A 21144-nucleotide genomic window follows, 5' to 3' on the forward strand; every position below is an offset into this window, starting at 1 on the left:
GGAATCGTCGCGAACAGATAAAGAGTAAAAGGAAAGAGGAAGGGAAGCGGGAAAAAACGAGGAGAGGCAAGGTGAACGAAAAGGAACGAATCGCGGCCAGATTAAAGAAGAAGGGGCTTTCGAGAGAAAAACGAGCAACACGGTTGAAGAAAGAGGGAAACGAGCTTCTCTCAGCTGGCGAAAGAAGAGATCCAAGGAGAGAGCCCCAACGTTACGTTTACGCCCACCGAATCGTAGTACTGGCCTGGGGATCACGCCCGGGTGAAAAAGGTAGAAAGAGACATTAGAGAGCCGAACGGGTATACCTTTACGATACCGTCCTCCGCCATAAACGTCACGTATCTTTGGCTAAAGAGAGCTCGTAGTGGCGCCCCTCGCGTACTCACCGGCCCTTTATTAACGACGTGACTTCACCGACTTCCGGGACGATGAAAAGAGACGGTCACATCGAACGAGGCAGTTCGAACAAAAGGAAAGGACTAAAAGCGATTGTATCTATGTGCTTGTTCCTTCGGGACAACCGTGTCACCTAAAGTGGAAGTGGAAGTAAGGAGAATAGCGGAGAACGGGGATTGGTTTTTGATGAAATTCTTATGTACTTTTTTATAGGATAATAGAGATACAGTTTAACGAGAGATTACTGTTACGTGAACTAATACTTTCGATGTTTTTGATTTAAATAATATAAGTGAGACTTAACGAGTGGAAGCGTTCGTTATTGGAAACGAAGATGCTGAATTTATACGAGTGGAAATTCGAGATTTAGAGCAGAGAGAGCGAGGATTTTATAGGGAAGTGAAACGTCGTAAAATGGTGGTTTACGTTTATAGGGAGCCACATAACGATATTAACAGCGTCTTTGGAGCATTGAAAGTGACCCGCCGGTAGTAACTTAATTAACTTAATCGGATTAGAGAATACTTGTTTCGATAATCTCGAATCTTGTCGTCTCATTTAAGTAAGCCGAATGCTTATACAACCTAATAATTTCAACTAAAATATTCGTCTATACAATCCTGCTTTCCACGAAAGATTCCCAATTTTTAACGAAGGCCTTAAAGTTTCATCGAGATCGGTAACTTGAAAGATTTTACTCTATGTCGTTCAAACACTGAAACAAATTCCTAAATTCCTGCACCACCGGTCTCGATGATATCATCACACTCTAAATAACCCACGAAACTCTCATCAAAGCTTCTCTAGCTCAAAGCTTCCTTCTCCAGTTCCATCGCGCACAATCCCAAAACGAAACGCTGCATCTTTACAAGCCACTGCGTGTATCTCTTTCCTCAGAATCTACTCTAATTCGATTAAATACCATCGCTAAATTACACCTACTTTTCTTGCTGCAACCACGAACCATCGCAGTAGGTACGATTCACCGATCTTAAATATCGACGTAAAAACGCGGTCCAACGATTTCTGGAAGAGAGACAGGCGCATGCTGCCGGACAACAAGGCCGAGGGTGAAGAGAGGAGAGGAAAAAATGTGAGAGAGAGAGAGAGAGAGAAAGAGAGAGAGCGGTCCAGTGTCTTCCGATTAAGAGCGAGCTTGCGTTCCAAGGCGGTCGTAACGCCGCTCTAAGAGCCCGTACCTGTCCACGGCCGGGTAATACCTGAAAACATGTCTCTATCACGAAGGGGAATCTCCCTCGTCCGGTAACGCCTTCGCATAAAACCGACGTTTTATCCCGTCTCCGGCGGCCGCGACGTGTTTACGGCGTTTCTATAGTCGACGGCGCAATAACCAACGTCCCTCGTCCTCTCGCGGACTCCACGAAGCCAGAGGGATGAGGAGTGGAAAGAGAAGGCCAGAAAGGGTTGCAGGAAAGAATATCTTCGCGGGGCGGCGTCTAAATTAAGAGACGACGGTAGCACCAAGTCGACTATCAGCATTTTCCAACCTCCCCTGGTCCTCATACGTAGCTATCAACGTGTCGTGATTCCGATAGGAACAAAGTTTAACCCGTGAACGAACTTTTGGAGGTTGTGATCTCGGTGAAAAGGATCCGCAGAGACGACTAATCGGCTCTCAGCAAACCCGTTAATCGGCTAATTGGCTAGTCGGCCAAACTCCTATTCGATACGTTCAGAACGTTTTTCCATATAGCTGTCACTTTAATTTTCCTCATACACTTTAATTTTCATCATAAGATAGTACCTTAATTATATAGTTAGGTAATCCAGTGCGAAAAATTTCCCCTTCGTTCTCTTCCACGTTCTTTGGACTAATGTTCTCCTGTCAGTCCCTATCAAGTTTCTCTTTTGGTTCCACTACCCTTGGTAGCCCGACAACGTCAAGAACAAGCTACGCGAGTTCGAGTTGATCGATAGGCCTATTCGATTGGATATTAATTAATAGACAGGCCAATTATGGAGCATATTTGCACAAGTTTCGTATATTGATCGTAGGTAGGTCCAGCGTGAAAACTTTCATCTTCGTTCTCCTCCACGTTCTTTAGACTAACGTCTTTTCGATAGTCTCTACCAACGCTGTTGCGTCGGTTCTACTATCTTCGATAGCCCGACGACAGCGTCGAAAGCAAGCTCGCGAATTCGAGCCGATCGATATGGCTGTTTGATTGGATATCAATTAATAGACAGGCTAATTATGGAGCATATTTGCACGTGATAGACCGGATGCAGGCGTGATACCGACGTTGGCGTTCCACGCTCGTTGGAGATCGGTCAGTGGAAGGTGCAGCTGCGGTTACTGATTGAGAAACGTTTAATTGCTCCGCTGGCAGGCTTCGAGTTGGCGCTTAATGAGATCGTAAGTTTCATTGTAAGATAGCGATCCAAATTACTTCGGTATGGTTTTTCGTCTTTTTGACAGGCAACCGCGTGTTTTACGTTTCAAGCATTGACAGCGTCAGAAGCTAAATCTTATATCGCGGCACGGTACATGTCAAAGTTTAGGCCGGTGTTAATTATCGATAACGTTATTTTTCTCACTTTTCTTCGCGATTCAGAGGTATGCGTGCCACTTTTCTTTATGACCGTTCACGCGATATTAAACGTACTGACATTCGCAAAGCGGAAATAAATTTTGGTCAATGCTTATCCGCGTTGGTTCCCGAATGCCTCGATCTAACTTTATTTTAGGATAACAACGAAGCTTCGCGACGTCGAAAATGCGACTGAGACACGGAGTGAGATCAACAAAATTAAAAATACGACAACCTTCAACTACGACTTTCGGACGATATTCGAACAATTTACGGTGGTAGTCGTTAAACAAAAAATTCTTTTTAACCCTTGAAAAAGGACGAGATAAAAGTGGAAGCAGAAACTCGTTTAAGAAACCCGCAACGTAACTCCTGCAATCGTCTACTTCGATAACCACGAGTAAGAAGAATACGGCAAACCCTGCTGGACGATAGTCTCGAAAGAGAAAGACGTACCTGTGGCTGTCGTTTTCATACAATACGACGAATTAAAAGCATACGCGTACGGCGCGGCAGAGTGAGAAATCGAATGCAAACGCGGCGATTGAATTTCACGATGCCGGGCCGACAGAGGGGGCGTTCGAAAAATACGATTCACACGGTGAAAAGAAAACGGTGAACGACGACGGGTACGCGCGAGGTTTTGCCAGCTCGTTCCCGCAAGAAGGACAAACGTTTTGGTATTCCGTCGACGTGTCGTCTGGCTTGTCATACCGACACGCCAGCGACGACGCGCTTCGCGTCTTCGGTACGTAGTTGGTAGGCAGACGTGCCAACCCGACGCACGGCTAAATATGCTCGAAGTCACGGATCCAGCGATCGACTCGTACGACAACGAATGCGACGCACCTGTGCTTTTGTTTCCCTCGCGACAATCGCCTTTCAATTTTTTTCACCGCGACCAAAAGGAAAAACGAGCAGGCGGAGACGAGAGGCGAATAGGTTACGATTAGTCAGCTGATCCTTTGCATTTAACAGGTGGAACGGTCGGATAGTCAACGGAGTGTAAATGTTTCAGCCGCTACGCGAAAATATTTCCAAGCTTGCTATTCTAAGGAACGTGGTACGGTAGAAGATTCAGGTGACGAAGTCTTACGTTGTTGAGACACGAGATTCACGTAGACGGAACGTTCGTTATATCGTATTACAATATGTTTAAGGTATCGTTACGTTTATCGGATAGAAACATTAATCAGAGCGCGAAAATATTTTCTGGTTTGTTGTTTGAAAATTACACAAAATGAGACGAAAATATCTATCGATGCATCTCTACGATCGTCCAAGTTATCAAAAACCAGAAAGTTTCTATGGTTTTCCACCCGAAGGAATCACGACTTCGAGCATTCGATCATCGTGCCGATAAAGATCTCGATTCGACCAGCTCGCCGCACACGAGAGTCGCGAAGTGAATCAATAAAAAAAAAAAAAAAGAAAAAACGACCATGGTACACCCGCGATAGATCGTTCGATCACGACGACACGACTCACTCCGCGATTAAAATTGACTTCCGGCGGCGGCGCGGCCAGCTCACGCGACCGAGATTCGTTCGGCGGATTGTTCGAAGCGGCGACCGTTGCCGTAAAAAATCGTTATCTGACCAAGGGACCGGGTCATTTGCATTTTCATAGGGCCGCGAGGTGTAGTTCACGGCTCGTTAGATCGGCACCATGCACCGACAGCTATCTCGCACACGCGCCACCACACATTTCACGCATCTTATTCCTCTCGTTAAAAGGTACATATATATATATATATATATATATATATATAGCAGCCGCTTCTTCTTGCTCGCGAGCATTCGATCGACCGCCAACCGGAAAAGTGAAATCATGCCCGAGACGAAATAATATCGGTATCGGGATAACAGAGTCTTGTTAACCGTGACGAGCTGCGTTCTTTCAGTTTATTGCAGAGTTTCGCTCTTGCTTTTCGATTTGCTGGGATTTCGAATTTACGAAGCTGAGCGTTGCGTTCAGTCTTGGCTTGCGGATCTTGGTGGTTAAAGTTTTGAGATGTATCGTGGTTGGTTCTGGATACTTGTTTCACCGGCTTCCTGAGATGCGTTGGATTATACGTTGGTTTATCATTTTTTCGAATTTGTCGAGTACACGGGTTCTACGTTCGACGTATTATTTAAGCCACGCGTTTAAAACAGCGAAGTTTCTCTTGGTTTCTAATTTCTTTGTATTCAGCATAGAAGCTATTCCTCTTAAAACCTCTGGCGACCACCCTGCACACTGCATCGTCCACACGACAAACAAAACGATCGAGCAGTCGTCGAATTCCAAAAGGGAATCGACGAAGAGAGAATCGCTGGAAGAAAACAGCAGGCGCGTGCGAACAGTTGCCGGCGCCCTGTCGTTCCGACAGGTGACAGGGGAGTCCTTAATCGCGCGATGACGTTTCCATGGCGCGAATCGGGCGAGTCACGTCGCTTAATTGCCCCCGCGAATCGTTCAATGGCTTCCATGGCGTTCGTTGTGCGCGCGTTTATCTTTAGGGAAACGCTCGTTCGCTCGGCCACGACAGAAAGAAACGAAGAAAGCGTTGCCCTACCTGGCGCCATTATCTAGTAGCCAGTGAGAAAAGTGTCGATAACGAGCAATCAGAACGGGAAGAGAGGATGGCCAGAGCTCGATAAAAGGGGAATCGAATCGGGATTGTTCGGCCAAGATGAAAAATCGGACAAGCGCCAGCTGGCGAGGCGTAATTGCCCGCGAATGTTCCAGCACTTCAGGCTCGTTCCTCCTCTCCAGGACGATTCGTCTGCATGTCGAGACCATGTTCTCTCGAGTTAACGACGCTGGAAACGAGACGAGAGCTTGCGGTGTTCGCGCACGGCCTTCGGAAACTTGATTTTTCGTTTGTCGAACACGAGGAAATCTTAAAATCGGTAGCACGATTCGTCTTGGCGACATTCGGGTCTTTTGACGTTCCAGGAAGATCGCAGAAACTCGGTGATAACGCGGATATTTTCAGATTCTGGATAATACACGGACGATATGTGGGTGATACGCGGGAACGAATATAGCAGAGTTTCAACGTTATAGAATACGAATATACTAAATAATAAATTTCAAAAGCACATGCATCGTGTTTCCATGAAAAAGGCTCGCGCGAGTAGAAGCCGCAAAGCGAAATCTCTGACGCAAAGAAGCTACCGGCTTCCATGGAGGCGCGTTAAAATCGGAACACCTGTTCCACAGAAGCAGGAAACGCTCGGATCCTCGAGCGATTTAAGGCGAACTGTAGAAGGAGGAGGCCTAGAGAAAACGGGGGCTATGTTCGTTAAAGCCCGTCTCCCGCTGTTCGAGAAACTAATAGGCGCGCCATCACGACGGAAGCACGGGAGCCGCCTCGAGATTGCTCCGCGAACATTCCTAATCACGTTTTCTCGGAGACAAAGCGTGCTGCAACCGCGAGAAAGCAGAGAGAAAGAAACATCGCGCCGGTCAGATGACGGTCGAAAGGAAACGAAAGCTATGGGCAGAAGATGAGGAAGCGAGACGGAGGAAACGAGAAAAAGTGGCGGACAACGCCAAGAGCTCGCTCGAGGTGGGAACAAAAGCCACTTCTTCTTGTTTCTCGTCTTTTTTCTTTTTTCTCTTTTTTTTTCTTCCTCTACGCCCAGAGAGAAGGCTTTTGGCTTGCCACGTACAGGGATCACTCGTTCACCATTGTGACTTCTTGCACGTATGAAAAACCACAAACCACCAACGTTATTTCGCGGCTGCGAACACGAAGGGTCTCCCTTTCCACGAAGCCCAAACCGCGTAATACTATGGGCCCTCCGCTCTCTCTTCCCTCTCCTCTTTCTCTTTTCCCTTCTAGTTTGTCCCTTCGGCGGATCCAGCTCTCCGCTCCATTACGCCGATACCGAAGCAGCTTCTCGTTTGATCGACAGTCGTCGACTCGCACGTCGATCATTACCGTGTCGCTTTTAGTAGGCGAAAAGAAGCGAAGAAGATCGAAGGCACGGGACGCAGAAGAAAGTAACGCGTATTCGGAGAAACTTTGACGATGAATGTCAAAGACACAGCGGATCGGTTGCGAGTCTTGGACAAATTTTTAACTGTCCTCGAAATGCTCGGAAGAAACTTCGGGTTCCGAGATAGCCATGACACTGATTCTCCGATAGAAAGAAGAAGAAAGCAGAAGTACACTGTGAGTTGCATCAATTAGAAAATCGCAATATGTAATCCATAGGTCGGTGATCGGTAAGACGTCAAATTGCAAAGAAAAATCTCTGTCAAGCTAAAGCGTAAAACTGCGCGCCTTGCTGGTAAAAAAACACATCATCTTCGATGCTTGGAAAATCTCAGATTTCATCGCTTCTAACGCGGAAATTCCTCGTAACGCGCTGCAGTTCGAGGAACGAAACCGATTCTCCAGGCCAGGGGCCCTCTGACCGCAGAAAATCGCGGTCGATGTTGACGTTTATCGTAACCGACGATCGCGTGCTCCGCGACAAACTATCGAATCATACGTCGGCTGGTTGTCGGATCGCGGACAAATTAAACATGACAAGGTGACGGCGATACGTGGGCGATCGTTCTGCGCTAGGAACTCGGGTTTGTCCGGCTGCGCGCCAGCCAGCCACAATGGAAGCGAAACGATTCCGCGACCGCACGCTCCATCCATTCAACGAGTTCCTCCTCTCTTGTCGAAGCGACGAGAAAACTTGTCTCGCCGCTCGACACGCTGGTGGCTAGTTTGGAAACTTAACTCTCAAACCGAAGGGGTCTCGTTTTTCTTCGCGTTCAACCAAGCGCGCGGCTTAGACGGATGCGTTGCCGCGCTAGGAAGAGATTTTCCTTCGTTTGGTTATGCAACTCGTTGCAGATTTCCTACGGAGATAGTGGTTGGAACGGTTTTTGCTAGAAAAGGAAGAAATGAAAATGGCAAGGAAGGAGACTCATATCTTACGGCTTGAGTAACTTGCTTTTTCTTTTTTCTTTTTATTTTTTTTATTGAAAATTGTTTTTATAGTCGCTGGTGAAAGCTTGTGTTTCGATGTCGTCGAGGAGAATCTTTCTTCGATTCGTTGGACAAACAAACAGATATCGTACGAGGATCTTTGATCGAGAAGTTAAAAGGGGAAGAGCATTTTGGTGATTATTGAGGATACATTTTTGCTGTTAAAGATACATTACCTGAATTTGTATAAATTAATAAACACGACGACGAACGTCATCGGTAGAAGGAAGTGGAAATGTAAAAACGGTAGTATCTACATCTTGTATAATATCTTCTTGATGTTAAAAACATCGACCTTGATCTATCCCGTGTTACTTAAGAGAGTGTTTCTTGATTTCATTATATAAGACAAGGATAATGTACAAAAGATCGTGGTCAAGAGTCTCTTGGTTGGAAAATTCAGAAAAACGAAGAAACGAATTTTTGACAAACGCCTTTCCGAAATTATTCTTCATCTCCTTCTTCTTCAAGTATGATTCAACAGAGAGAAAGATTATTTTTCTGCTAATTACAGTGTGTTAATCAACTTCATTGGTCTTTCTTCGCCGATCATTCTTCCATCTCCCGGCTGAATACCAAATTACTTCTTCCTTTTCAAAGGAACTTCATCCTTGTTATTTTAATCACGTCACTAACATCGAGTTACTTTAACCTAGAGAAACTATTCTGTTCGAAACTACGACACATTACAACGACGCAACACGTGGGCGGTGCCGCGTGTAACTCATTGTCAGTCAGAAACAATGAAAACGAAACGAATGTACATGGCGCTTCATTCACGAGGGCAAGGATGTGCGATGCAGATGCTTTGTGGCCCATAAACATGTCAATCGGCGACGGCCGTCAACGAGGCTAGTGGTCAGCGATGCAGCGAGCAGTCGCGTTTGTATTTTGAGCGACAGCCAATATTTAACATGGCTGATGGCGAATCTTACGAGACAAGGGAATTGCCAGACGACCAGCCGTGTTATCCGAGGAAAGAGAAAGGTCGAGGATAAACGTTTAAGTACTTGGACCTCGGTTCGAAGCTTCAAGACCCTACATGGTGCTTTCGATAGCTAAGAAGACGCTTCCCTCGAGGATTCAAGTAGCCAGAGTATCTCGTAATACTTATTACAATAAGTAGCATTAATCTGTAGCTACAGGCCTCTCGTCTCTAGGACATCTTCTTCGGTATCTCAACAGAAGAAATCTAAGCTCGTAGAAAGTCGTGCCTTAGAAATCGCTTTATCAAGGAAACCTTTTCAATCGATGACGATTACATTATTAAATTCGATTGCCATAGCCGAAGAAGGTGACCACAGTCGCCGCAATAAGCCGCAAAAGGTAGTTAGAAAAAAAGCTTAAAACACGGGGGAAGAAAAATTACCGCGTTACACCGCCTTCCGATCGTAACTCACATCTTCCCACTCGAATGCCTCGGGATTGCTTTTTACATAACCACGATAACAATGCACGACTCGTATTTTCATCTACTGACGATTATCTGCGACGCGGCGAGCCAACGTCGATCATTAAAATCGGCGAGGTCAAGCGGTTGCAAAATTCGACGATCCGTCGAACGTTCGTTCGATGGAAACGTTCGCTGGAAATTTTACAGCGCGGTCATCGTCATATGATAATAAGTGATTCATGAACCACTGGAGATCGTATTTGTTCCGATAACTCGAAAATCGTTCCTTCGATACGACTGTTTCAACGTTTTGAGCTCGACGAGACGCACAATCCTACACGTTGTCACAGATTAAAACTCTTTGAGCTTCGCTACTTGAAAGAAAAATATATAATCATAAAAAATATACAAACTGGCGAATCAAATTCACCGGTAAGACAGAGAACGATTTACAAGGTTAAAGTTTCATAAAATAATTTTGTTAAGGTGTGTCAATTTTTTCTGAGAAAAATGTAGTACCACCATCGAATTCTGATTCGATACGGAAAGTAGAAAATTTCATAAATTTTGAATCGAAAGAAATTTCCTCCCCTTTTTGTACTTGGTCCGACAGAATAGCACGTACAAGGGGTTTGACCGGACCCGGTATTTCTCAGAGTACATAGTAGTACCAAGCTTTTTACCCGATTTATCAATCCTTTTATTCTTCAAACAAATAATTAAATAAATACAATGTTCTGGAAATGTTGCGCGTATTACCTCAGAGGGAAATCCGGTGTGCACGGTTTACATCGAGTCACTACAAGTACGAACATTAATCTCATTAGTGGCCGCGTGAAAGAGTCGGCTGACTCGTCTGGAGAACGCTCCGTTCGCCATTACTTCGCCGTTATATCGCGACGAATTCGTTCCGCGAGATCGTAGCTGTCGCCAAATCACGAGTTGCATTGGGCACGAGTTAACGAAGACGCATCAACTGGTCGAAAGATAATATATGCCCCGTGAAAAAGCCTCTGATTGCTGTCGCCATTGTAACGCATTCTGTGGCAAACGGGACTGACGACACGTGGGACACATGCAAATGACAAAACGTTCCATCATCATCTTCGATACGTCAGCAGTTGGTCCGTGCCGTCAGTCATTTTTTCATCCCTGATGAATTGGATCTTCTCCGCGAGTGGAGTAGAACGAGAATAAATGTGTTTAACTTGGGAAGATCCACTCTGATGAAAATTAATGTCAAAACTTTCACGAGTCGAATGGTGAAGTTGCCCGGTGAATAGATCATTATTTTCGAAGATGATTTTAAGTATCTTTTAAGCTATGTTTTCTTCATTTTGGAAAGTCCGTAGATTGAAATCCACATAGAATTCTCTATCATCCTAGGTTATTCCAAGCCATTCCTCTACGTATAATCATTATAATTCTACATCATTTAGTGTTCTACTGAACGTCTCTGTATTCTTGATCGTTTTTCTTTTCCGAAATTATTGATAAATAAGCAATTATCAGATTTCAAGGTTTTACCGTATGAAACAATCATTTTTTAATTTCCCAACTTTCAAACGTACCATTTTCCTGATCCATCTTTCGATAAAACATTAATACGCCAATTTGAGTGAAACGAAACGATACGAAGCGAAGAAAAAGAACAGGATGCAACTATGGAAACAAAGCGCCACTGTCAACCAAACGAAAGCTGCAAAAAACGATGAAGCAATTTCGCGACAGAAGCCGTCGAACTGTCTGAGAATAGTTGTTCGGAGAGCAATTTCGCCGGAGTAGGAAAGAAAAAATCAGCGGAGCCCCTCTTAATTAGAAGAGCCCGACGAATAAACCGAGCCCGATTCGCCAAGATAAGGCTGTTGGGAATTTCGGCAGCTAAGTGGCAGCCTATTCGCTACCGACAGCTTCCACCGGCTCCTAATTGTCAAGATCGAGAACCGTAATTACACACTTCGACATTAGTTCCCCCGACTCTCTATCTTCTTTCCCTCCTTCTCTCTCTCTTTCTCTCTCTTTCTCTCTCTCTCTGTTTCTCTCTCTCTCTTTTTCACTCTACCGAGACATCCTTTTAAGATGCTGTTGGATCCATTTTATGGCGTAAGGGCACCGAAAATAACGTTCAACGCATCCACGTTCGAACCTGTGATAGGGAAAGATAAAACGTCTGTTCAGGAAGAGGTAATGGGTTCGAGAAGAATTACGTGTTTTGTTTGAGGAAGTCGAGAAATATCGAAGGGTTTTTAGAGGAAGAATTTTCGTGGAATTCCAGGCAGAATGGTGTAGTCTCTTTTCCTCAAGTTTGGTAATAAACTGGTTGCTGTTGTGAATGTAACATTCGGATTAAGAAATAACGAATAGGATAGACACCAAGAATGAGACCTATATATTATTATAAAAATTCGAAGCAAAGAATGTAATTGTTTTTCATCGAAGTTTAGCGATAAAGTAGTTGTTGCAACGCTAAATGTATTTTTAACAAAGTTAAGTCGAGCTTTACAAGAATATCGTACGTGATAAATTCTGATAAATACTATTTTAAACAAAATCTACCAAATTCGAAATTATAATCAAAGTAAAGTCGAATCGAATTTTCGATCAGCCTATCGACGAATCTTTTTGCACAGCAATTATAAATAATCATCGAACGATGCTATCGTTTTATTACGCAAGTCCAAGTGATCTTAAAATGTAATTCGAGATTCCTTATCGATGATCGTGTTTGTTTCCCGTGTACGTCAGTCGATAGAATATCGAGTACGAATTCCAATAACGAAGAGTAACGCCTACTTTAAACGCACATGTGTTTCACAACTTGGCTCAAGCCGTCACCGCGAATGGCATCCTGTTATAACGAACTCGATAGAATTTTCTTCCCTATCAACACGTATGACTGATTAGAGCAGGCAGCGTCGACCATGAGGAAACGATTGCCGACCTCGAAACGATACTTCGTCATTCTCTCTATCATTGTGATACTTACGAATGTCCACAGAATTACACGCTTACGGCTATTAATTTTAATAAAATGATCTCTTTTACGAAGATTCAAATGTAATAAAATATCAGCAAATGCCTATTTCGTCCGCGTATAGATATAGTATTTGTACCTTTACTTTCACAGAAATTTGAATATTCTTATGTACTTGGTATAAGCTTAACGACAAGTTCAGAAAGAAACGTGAAAAAGTTTTTCCTTATTATAGTTGTCACACTTACGAAAATCTAGACAATTGCGCACGTATTGTTATTTATCGTATAAGAATGATATATTAATTTCTCTTACCAATGAAATACAAGAGACGCAGCGATGAATATTGCACTTTTCACTCAGAAAAGTGTGAATAGCCACATATAATTTACGACCTATGCTAACGTCGTACTATCCGTGCCGGGGTACAATTATTGTAATCAATGGAAAGCATTGTTCTCAATGAAACCTGGACGATGAATGGCAACGGTATGTAAGTCCGACTACCGTAGGATAAATATTTTGGACGCGAGGCGCTTCGAAAAACTGTGTGTTTACAAAATATCTTTCGATCCATCGAGCCTTGCTACAGATAAAAAAAGAAAGATCAACGATATTCGAGAAATAGATTCAACGAAATTAATTACTTAATATAGTATTCAACTTTTTCTCCACGAATACCATACATTTGTGAAAAAATAGACGATTGGACGAATAAAAATACGAATCAACGTTAAACTTCGGTTCGTTATACTACCTGAAATTGATAAAGATGCTAATAGCTTATTTGCTCGACAAATGGTGTCACTGAAACTGGAAATAACGCAAAAAATTCCGTACTAACGAAAGATTTATTTAAGTAACTCGAAACTAATACGATAACTTTTTCCCTGTCTCAACTGTTCCTACGATAGAACATTAGAATAGGATTATGCGTCTCTCAAGAGATTATTCTCGTCTCGTCGAACCGTGTTAAGTATCGCGCTCTCCTTAATTTTAACGGACCAAATCTGTGCCTGACGGCTGTTTCATTGTTTCAAACTATCTATTCGCCAACGACCTAACGATTCGACACTCTATAAAAGAAAATGTACGAAACGAATCGACAATCGACTCACCAGTGTAACACCAGGCCGGCCAGACAACAGGGCTCTCGGTGTCCAGCTCCCTCATTCTCTCAGCGACCCGCGGACATCTCCACTCCGTACGCCCCGACGTAGCGGTGAGTATGTCCAGTTTGATTTCCGACACGAACAGCTTCCCTTGCAATCAACGATCAACCCCCTTTTCTGTTCAACGAGACTCAATCGCCCCGATCAGTCTACGCGCGAGTTAGCTCGAGTTCGTCAAGCTCTCGACGTTTTCAGCTCGTGCACGTTGGCGATACCCAAACCACCTGTTGAACGTCAAATCTGCAGCACGCGCAAACGCACAAGTCCGACAAGGATCATGCCTCCGGCACCGAAAGCGAAATCACTTGGTTGTGCACGGGTCGCCAACGAACGCGAAAGATCGTCGAGCCCGCCTTTATCGAACGATTGCACGTCCAGCGATCAATTTCATTAAACAGTTAAGCGTAGATAAGAAATTTGCGACGATAAAGCACGAACGACGATCCGTCATCGGCGCGACGTGGATTCGCTCTGGCCTTGTTACCAGAGGACAGTGGTCGTGTTCGTAAGAGCAGAGGGACAGCACGGCATAACGATGTTGCACGCGTGTTACACGAAAAGCACCGTCGCGTCGCGTCGCCTCGAATCGTCGCGTCTGCCGCGCGGTCGCGCACTAAATGTCACGGAAATGTCAATGAGGAGTCGCGGACGTTTGACACCTTCACTGTCCCCTCCTTCCTCTTACTCGGCACACAGTCACACGAGTGGAGGGTTAGTCTCGTCTTCCTCCTTGTTTAAACGAGAGGCTCGTCGTTCACCGATCCTCTCGGAACACTGTATCGACACTCGCGCAAAACTCCGGCGATCCTCCGCGTCGGCGATCGTCGACGATCGTCGTCCGACCCTCGACTGACGCGGTCTCGTACTGGTCTACTGTCGCGTGGCGAACACCTCTCGAACGCTCCTCGCCGCTTCCCCGAGTGCCTTCGAGTTTCCAGTTTCCACGATTGTTTACACACGACCGCGGACCTCGGCTAGAACCGAATCGTGTCTCCTCCTTCCTCTCTGTCCTCTATATTGCAAATCTTCTCGTACGAACATCCGACGAGCCAAGGACGTTCGACAGTGTCTTTCTCTCTCTCACATACACACACACTCTCTCTCTCTCTCTCTCACAAACGTTTTAGAAGCTTCGCGTCCCTAGGAGACTTTGTCGGAGGACGCGTCACCTTTACGACGACGGCGACGACCCGGTAGCGACGGACAGTCAGAGAGAGGATACGCGATCGATCGATCGTTGCCTCCACACGTTCGGGAGGATCGTTGACGTAGCGCAGGATGACACGACACTACAACACCGCACTGCTGCGTGAGGCGACGTCGAAGGGGACAGACGGAGACAGAGGGAGAAGGACGAAGCTTGGTAGGGGGTGAGAAGAGGAGACACACGCGGCGGGAGAGAAAGGGTGAAGGAATATATAAAGAAAAGAGAAGAGGTAAAAAGAAGAGAGAAAAAGAAAGAGAGAGAGAAAGAAAGAGAGAGGGAAGAACCTGACCACCGGACACGCTGGCTTGGTAGGCACGACACACAGGTAAGCGGAGTGGCACTTAGGTTGGTGCACCTGCCGCGAGAGTCCGCGTCGTAATGGGAGCGGGGCAACGGGCGGCAGGTAGGCAGGCCCACCGCTCGTCAACCTGCGGAGAAGGGGAATCAGTCACATGGCGAGGTGCCCCGCGCTGCCTGCGAACAAGGAGGTGGTAGCCGAACCAAGTGGTGGTGGACAAAAGGTGGCAGTGGTGGTGGTACTCGACTGAATCCCCGGTGGTGGCGGCCGTGCTTGGTAGGATACGCGACCGCCGCGGCCGACGAGAAGGAGTAGGAATCGAACAGGACCTCGAGAACCGAGCGCACCGTCCGATCGGAGCAACCTGTCGCTTCGGGACTTCTTTGTGGATATGGTTCCTTCGGACGCGTCTACCGACCATCGTCGTTCGGTTCTTTTCGATCGAACGTGAAGAAGAAACGCGATTTCGTTGGACTATGTCTGCTCTGGGACGAACGAATTTCTTTGGAGAGAAAAATGACACCGCATTCTAGGTTACTGTCGCACGATTCGAAACCAACGGATTGCATCGAGGTTTCCGACGATGGTTTTGTAATAGATCGAAGATCCTGAATATTACAATATCTCGCGAGGTATTACGTAGCTTTGCTTCGATGCTGTTTCAACTATTTTAAAACAGGTATCTCGATACTAAACGTATATTCTCTGCCAGTAAAGAGATTGGAATCTCCGCGTGGGAATTCCGCAAGAATCGAGAAAATTCAACTGAATTAGTTTTACAATGTATTATATAATCGTTCGCTGTCGCAGTTCCTTACATATTAACGCAAAAACGCTCTCATAAAAGATAGAAAGTCTACCGGAACGATTTGTCCTGCAACGATTAGTTCGATCGTGAATTTCACATTCTACTTAGGCTACCGCTACCGGATACCATCGCAAGAGTGAAAGATTCGCAAACACTTGGCAAATTCAGGACTCCGTAGCTTGTTAATACAACTTGTACGACGTACGGCAGAATGCAAACTTCATTTGAATTTTAAAGAATGTAAATAAAATTCAAGAAAATATAAGGAAAACGTATTTAAAAAAAAAAAAAATAATATGTGGAGGACATTTTGAAAGAAAGAAAGAGAGAGAAAGAGTGATTCCTTCATTTAGGTTCGACTCGGTGTTCGGACAAAAGGCACACGCGGTACTTTCGTGTCTCCAGTGCCGACTATGGCTTCCTACAAAGGTCGTTGGCGAGTTCCATATTTGGATTCACCGAAGGAACAGAAGGGTATTGAATTCCAGGCGTTTCCACCGATCCACGGCTACAACCTGATGGCAGATTGTCCCCTGACTCGTCGTCGAGGAACGTCGTACGCTGTCTAACTACGTCTTTCTTTACGTCTCTAACTGAACGGAGTTACGTTTCGTCTAGCTGGACAGTATATCGATAAAACGAGACAAGAATGCCTTGTTGCAGCCGCGAGCGGATATGGATGCGGTTTCAGAACAATCGCGTGTACCCGCAAACGCGACGATCAACGATTCAACTGTTTTTAGAAACTGTCATCCGTTCGAGTGATTAATTTCATCGTTCGGAAAGTAGACAAGATCTATATTTAATAGATCGTCGGAGTAAAATCGTCGGATGAAACTTTTAACGTACTTTGGGTCAGTTAGATTGGCGTTAAAAAAACAACTTATCGTCTCGATCACATATTCAAGGAAGAACGCTCGAAAACATAACGTCCGCTAATATACCATAATCATTCCAGTTAGAAAAAAAAAAACATCCTGAACGACGAGTACCACTCGACCTAAGCTGCATTCTCAATTCAGCTTCATCGTTATTCCGCTTCTACGCGGACCATAACGCATCCCATCAGCGAACCACCAATCTGCTTAAGAAGAGAAAAGAGGAAGTCGAACGAACCTGCGACGAACGTAACAAAAAGTCGAAGCACCTATCGAACGGCTACCTTAACGAAAGGAACGTTGCGTAGGATCGTCAGGGGCTGGTTAACAGGGCCATAACCCCGCGATCCCACGACTTGACTCGCGTATGTCGCGACATCGTTATCGCCGCGGAATATCGGTAGTATACGCCGGTGTCCTGCAAGTGTTGCCCTAGGCGTCTCTCTGCGTGGCGACCGGGCAGTGCAAACGGCGAACGAAACGAGGCTGCAACCGTGCAGAGCACGGTAGGGTAGCTCAGCACGCTCGAGAGCACGGATGAGAGCTTGTTAGGTTAACCATCACATTGTTTCACGAGGGCGTGGTGGCGTGTTGTTTGCAACGAGTGCGTGGTGAGGAGGCCTTCCTCTCTGTGCATGCCACTCTCTCTCTCTCTCTCTCTCTCTCTCTCTCTCTCTCTTTCTATCTCTATCTCCGTTGCTCCGACCGCTATGGCCCGAAGATCGAGTCGTGGCATCGAGAGAGCGATATATCGCGGTCGATATATATCACTCGGCGAACCACTCGACTTCCATACGTCCGCTCCGGAGAGCGTACATATGTACGCGTGCATCGCCCGCGGGCTGGCTTCAAGATCCTCGTTTAGATATCCGTTCCCTTCGAGATTATTCGAGGCAACGACGACGAAGACGATGACGACGACGAAGACGACGACGACAACGAGAGTCGTTCGCCTTCCAGTTCGTCGATCCTTCCTATCCGAAGCCGATCGGCCAGCTTCCGGAGCTAGCCATTACCACCTCGGCCATTTTCTCTTTCGCGGCTCCAGTCGCGATTAAACGGTCCGTCGAACCCATCCCTTCGCTGCCGTCCCACGACGATGTAGTAATCGCCTCGGCACCGTCGATACCAGAGATTAGCGTCAATCGAAACCCTGCCCAGTCGCTGCCGTTCTTCGAGCCGATGGCTAGCGCGAGACGCGATTAACTAAGCTCGTCGTTATGCTGCTTGCTGGTTTCTTGGTACTACCAAGATGAGTGCAGCGATTCTTTTTGTAGAATGTTTGTTTGGTGCATTTCTAAAGAACGTGTTATTGGCGCACGATTAGCCAACTTTTGGCAGATTGCCCGTTGTTACATCTCGAGACTCGAGCGATTTGAGCAAATATTTTTCAGATATTTTCCTCCTTTGCCAAATAGTTCGAAACGATTCGTGCTACTATATGTCGTTCAAACGATGAAATCTTGATTTTGATATCTCGAGAACGCATCGACTTTACGATTAGACGTGTAACGCACACGATATCTGTTTGAGTAATGCAAATGTTGGGTCAAAGGTTTCCAGTTCGATTTAAAATCCGTAGAAAGCTTCGGAAATAGCACAGCACTTTCTAAGTAATATTTGATCTATGATAAAGCGGCGTTTTACCACATTTTCCATCGCTCCGAGCGACTGAACAATCATCTTTCTATTTTTCCCTCCTTTCCAGTGAACGTTCTCCCTTCGATCTGATCAAAACTCTCAAACTTTCATCGAAGTTGCCTGTCTAACGCCAGACTGGAAACAAAATTAACACAAATTTGCCAACATAGGAGTTTATGCGCAATTCTAAATGGTTTTCTTCTCTTCTTTCCGTTCGATTAAAATATCCTCGTCGGGCAACAACTCGTTAAGTCGGTTTAATTCTTACGGAAATTAGAACTGTCAAGAAAGTTGACAAGTAATACTACCTTTCTGAATAATTTCCAGTTTACGTTAAAGAAGTACTTCGTACTTCCTCGTGTTTTAAGATGCTAGATCATCTCTTATTCATCAATTTTATCTCGATTAAAATATTTCTACCTGCTCGTAACCTGCTGTAAAGTCCTATACGGGATACCCATTAAAACACATTTTATTAAAAGCTTTAGCAAGAAACGCAACATTTGTAACACTTTTGCTCGTCTCGTCCTTGCTTCTTTTCCAATTGCAACTGTCCTGGCTAATTATAACCTGCAGCAAAAGTTCGCTATGCAGCACCGATTAAAGCTAAAATTATCGGCATTCCTAACAAGCAGCGAAATACTCTTATTTTAGCGAGCAGAGTAGATGGATTTCACCGAACAGATTACATTTCGCGTATTCTTTTGTCCGCGATAAAAACATCTTCAACCTAGAATAGTCGCAGGGGCTATCGAAAATTTACGACAGTCGACAAAACTGGAAATGCTTAAGTAACCACTCGTTGCCTTCATTTCGATAAAAGTCGCTGTTAATTTTATCGAAGGCAGCTGCAGCTCTTTGATGCTCGCGAGTACCTCGAATCTGACTCTGTTATTTTGACTGATTTGGCAATTCTAACATTAACCAGTTCCTCGAACCTGGTTTCGAACGAGCACACGGTTAAATCTTTGCTCGTGCCCCGAGCAACCTGCGCCCGGTCTATATATTCCGGAGGAACGACTATCCGGAGAAACAGAGTGAAGCAAACGGAAGACGATCGGCTCGAAATCGACGCGTTAAAGTCGTCTCGCGGGACTGGAAGCCACGGCCTAGCCATAGCTCATCATCGGGGCCGAAGTAACCAGTGGCGTTCATGAATACGTGTTCATTATTTATGAGCAACGCCTCTCGGCATCAACTGGACCAGCCTCCCTATCTACCGGTAGGCACGAAGAGAGGCAGCCGGATAACGTATTACGTCTTCATATTTTTTTCCACCGATGCACGGCTGGTAATTAAAGGTGCCCCGCCAAGGACTCGGATGATTTATCGGCCGTGCTGCTTCAGCCTGATAAGATGGGACCAGCTGATAACGAGCTGCCTTTTGTACGTTCCAGGCACCGTGGATCGAACTGGGTCTCTTTTATTTCCCTCTTTCCCCTATCCTCTTCTTTTCATCTTTTCTTTCTTTCTTTCTTTCTCCAGTCGCTGCTCAGTGGTACTTGGCTAAGGTTCGAGAGTATCGAGGTGACACTGTAACGAGTAGTGTCAACTCTCGTGTCCATTGGCCTACTCTCGTGTTGCGGTTCGTGCAAAACAAGCGATATCGCTGATGAACAGGAAGTTGTAAATTTCGCGATAAAGTCGAAGCTAACGGACACTGGAAGGTGTTTATGAACGCTGTGATCGAGGTGTTGCGTGGAGGATGGTGCGGGGTACGTTGAGGTGAGAATCGAACCGAAGTCTCGTACGTTTTAAAACGTTTGAGAGATATCGATAAAAAGTACGTATTTTATTGCAAGAATCGCTCGAAACAAATTAGCATTGGAACGTAACATAGCATAATATAAAATTTGAGCTGTGAAAGAAACTACGAATATTCCTTATCAAGTCCGCGATGTGACTGTTAAGTACTTTAGCTGTAATTTCCCAGAAACTTCGCTCACGTTCAAGAAAGAAATCGATAAAGTTAAGCCCAAACGTTACAGCGTAGATGAATCGATAGAAATTTAAGGCCGGTACGTTTTAGCTGCATGGAAAAAAAACTAAATTGAAACAGCACCTGAACCTCTTAACAACGTCTCTTTTCCTCAAAGATCCTTCATGGAAGACCACTCTCTGTCCGGAAGAATCAGTCCTAATTCATGCTTTCGGCTCCAATCATCGTATTTCCCGGCGAAGATTACAGCGTTCCGAAACACTATAATTCACGCTGGATGGAGTCTCGCTTCTAAACAAACCGAAGCTGCCTCGAAAACCTAACTCTCAGAGTTGCTCACCGGCAGTTGTTTCAAGTAACGTCAGAAACCATAGTGTTTCATTTCGTATAATATCGTTGCAGCGATGTAGCTTTCAAGCGTCAGCGGACTTTACCCTCGACAACGTTGGTACTCGAGTTTCTTGTGGTTTCTCTTCTCGATAGATACGTTAAAGTCAAAGTGGTTCCACGTCGATTGCAACTGGCTACCGAAGAATGAATAGCATTTTACGATATCGATATTTCGTTCGATGTATTACACTTTGCGATTCACATCTCGTTCTTGTTTCCCAATTTAACTTCGTGGAAACTGTTCTACAATTCCAAATTTTTCATTCATCGATCCATCTATTAATCGCTGTTTCGATAATCGAGGTTTCAACAGATAAGGATCAGAGGAACGCTGGCGTCTGCCAATGACCGATCTGAAACAAAGTGAAACCAACACCTCGTAGCACCGACTCCAGGCCCATGCAACACCAAGGAACCGTGCTCAAACCTTTACGGTCCCGTTCAGCGAAGAAATTTACGCTCGTCGACAAAACAGAGAGCTCGAGGCGGTCCTCGGCAACGGCCACGACGACGATACC

At 45.3% G+C, this 21144-nt stretch overlaps 1 protein-coding gene across 5 annotated transcripts in view; it reads right to left on the reverse strand.

Annotated features, from left to right (window-relative positions):
- Positions 1-21144, reverse strand: part of LOC138185405 (uncharacterized) — a 251665-nt gene that overhangs the window by 138154 nt on the left and 92367 nt on the right. Inside the window, exon 1 of one of the 5 annotated variants that reach the window (XM_069124294.1) lies at positions 13412-15095. The exons of the other annotated variants lie outside the window; for them this stretch is intronic. Coding sequence (XP_068980395.1) covers positions 13412-13466 — 55 coding nt within the window. The 5' untranslated portion in view covers positions 13467-15095. Of the gene's footprint in view, positions 1-13411; positions 15096-21144 lie in introns of those variants that run through there. 5 annotated transcript variants of the gene reach the window in all.

This window comes from Bombus flavifrons, chromosome 12 (assembly GCF_040668555.2).
Source record: "Bombus flavifrons isolate JBK064 chromosome 12, iyBomFlav1_principal, whole genome shotgun sequence".
Taxonomy (NCBI): domain Eukaryota; kingdom Metazoa; phylum Arthropoda; class Insecta; order Hymenoptera; family Apidae; genus Bombus; species Bombus flavifrons.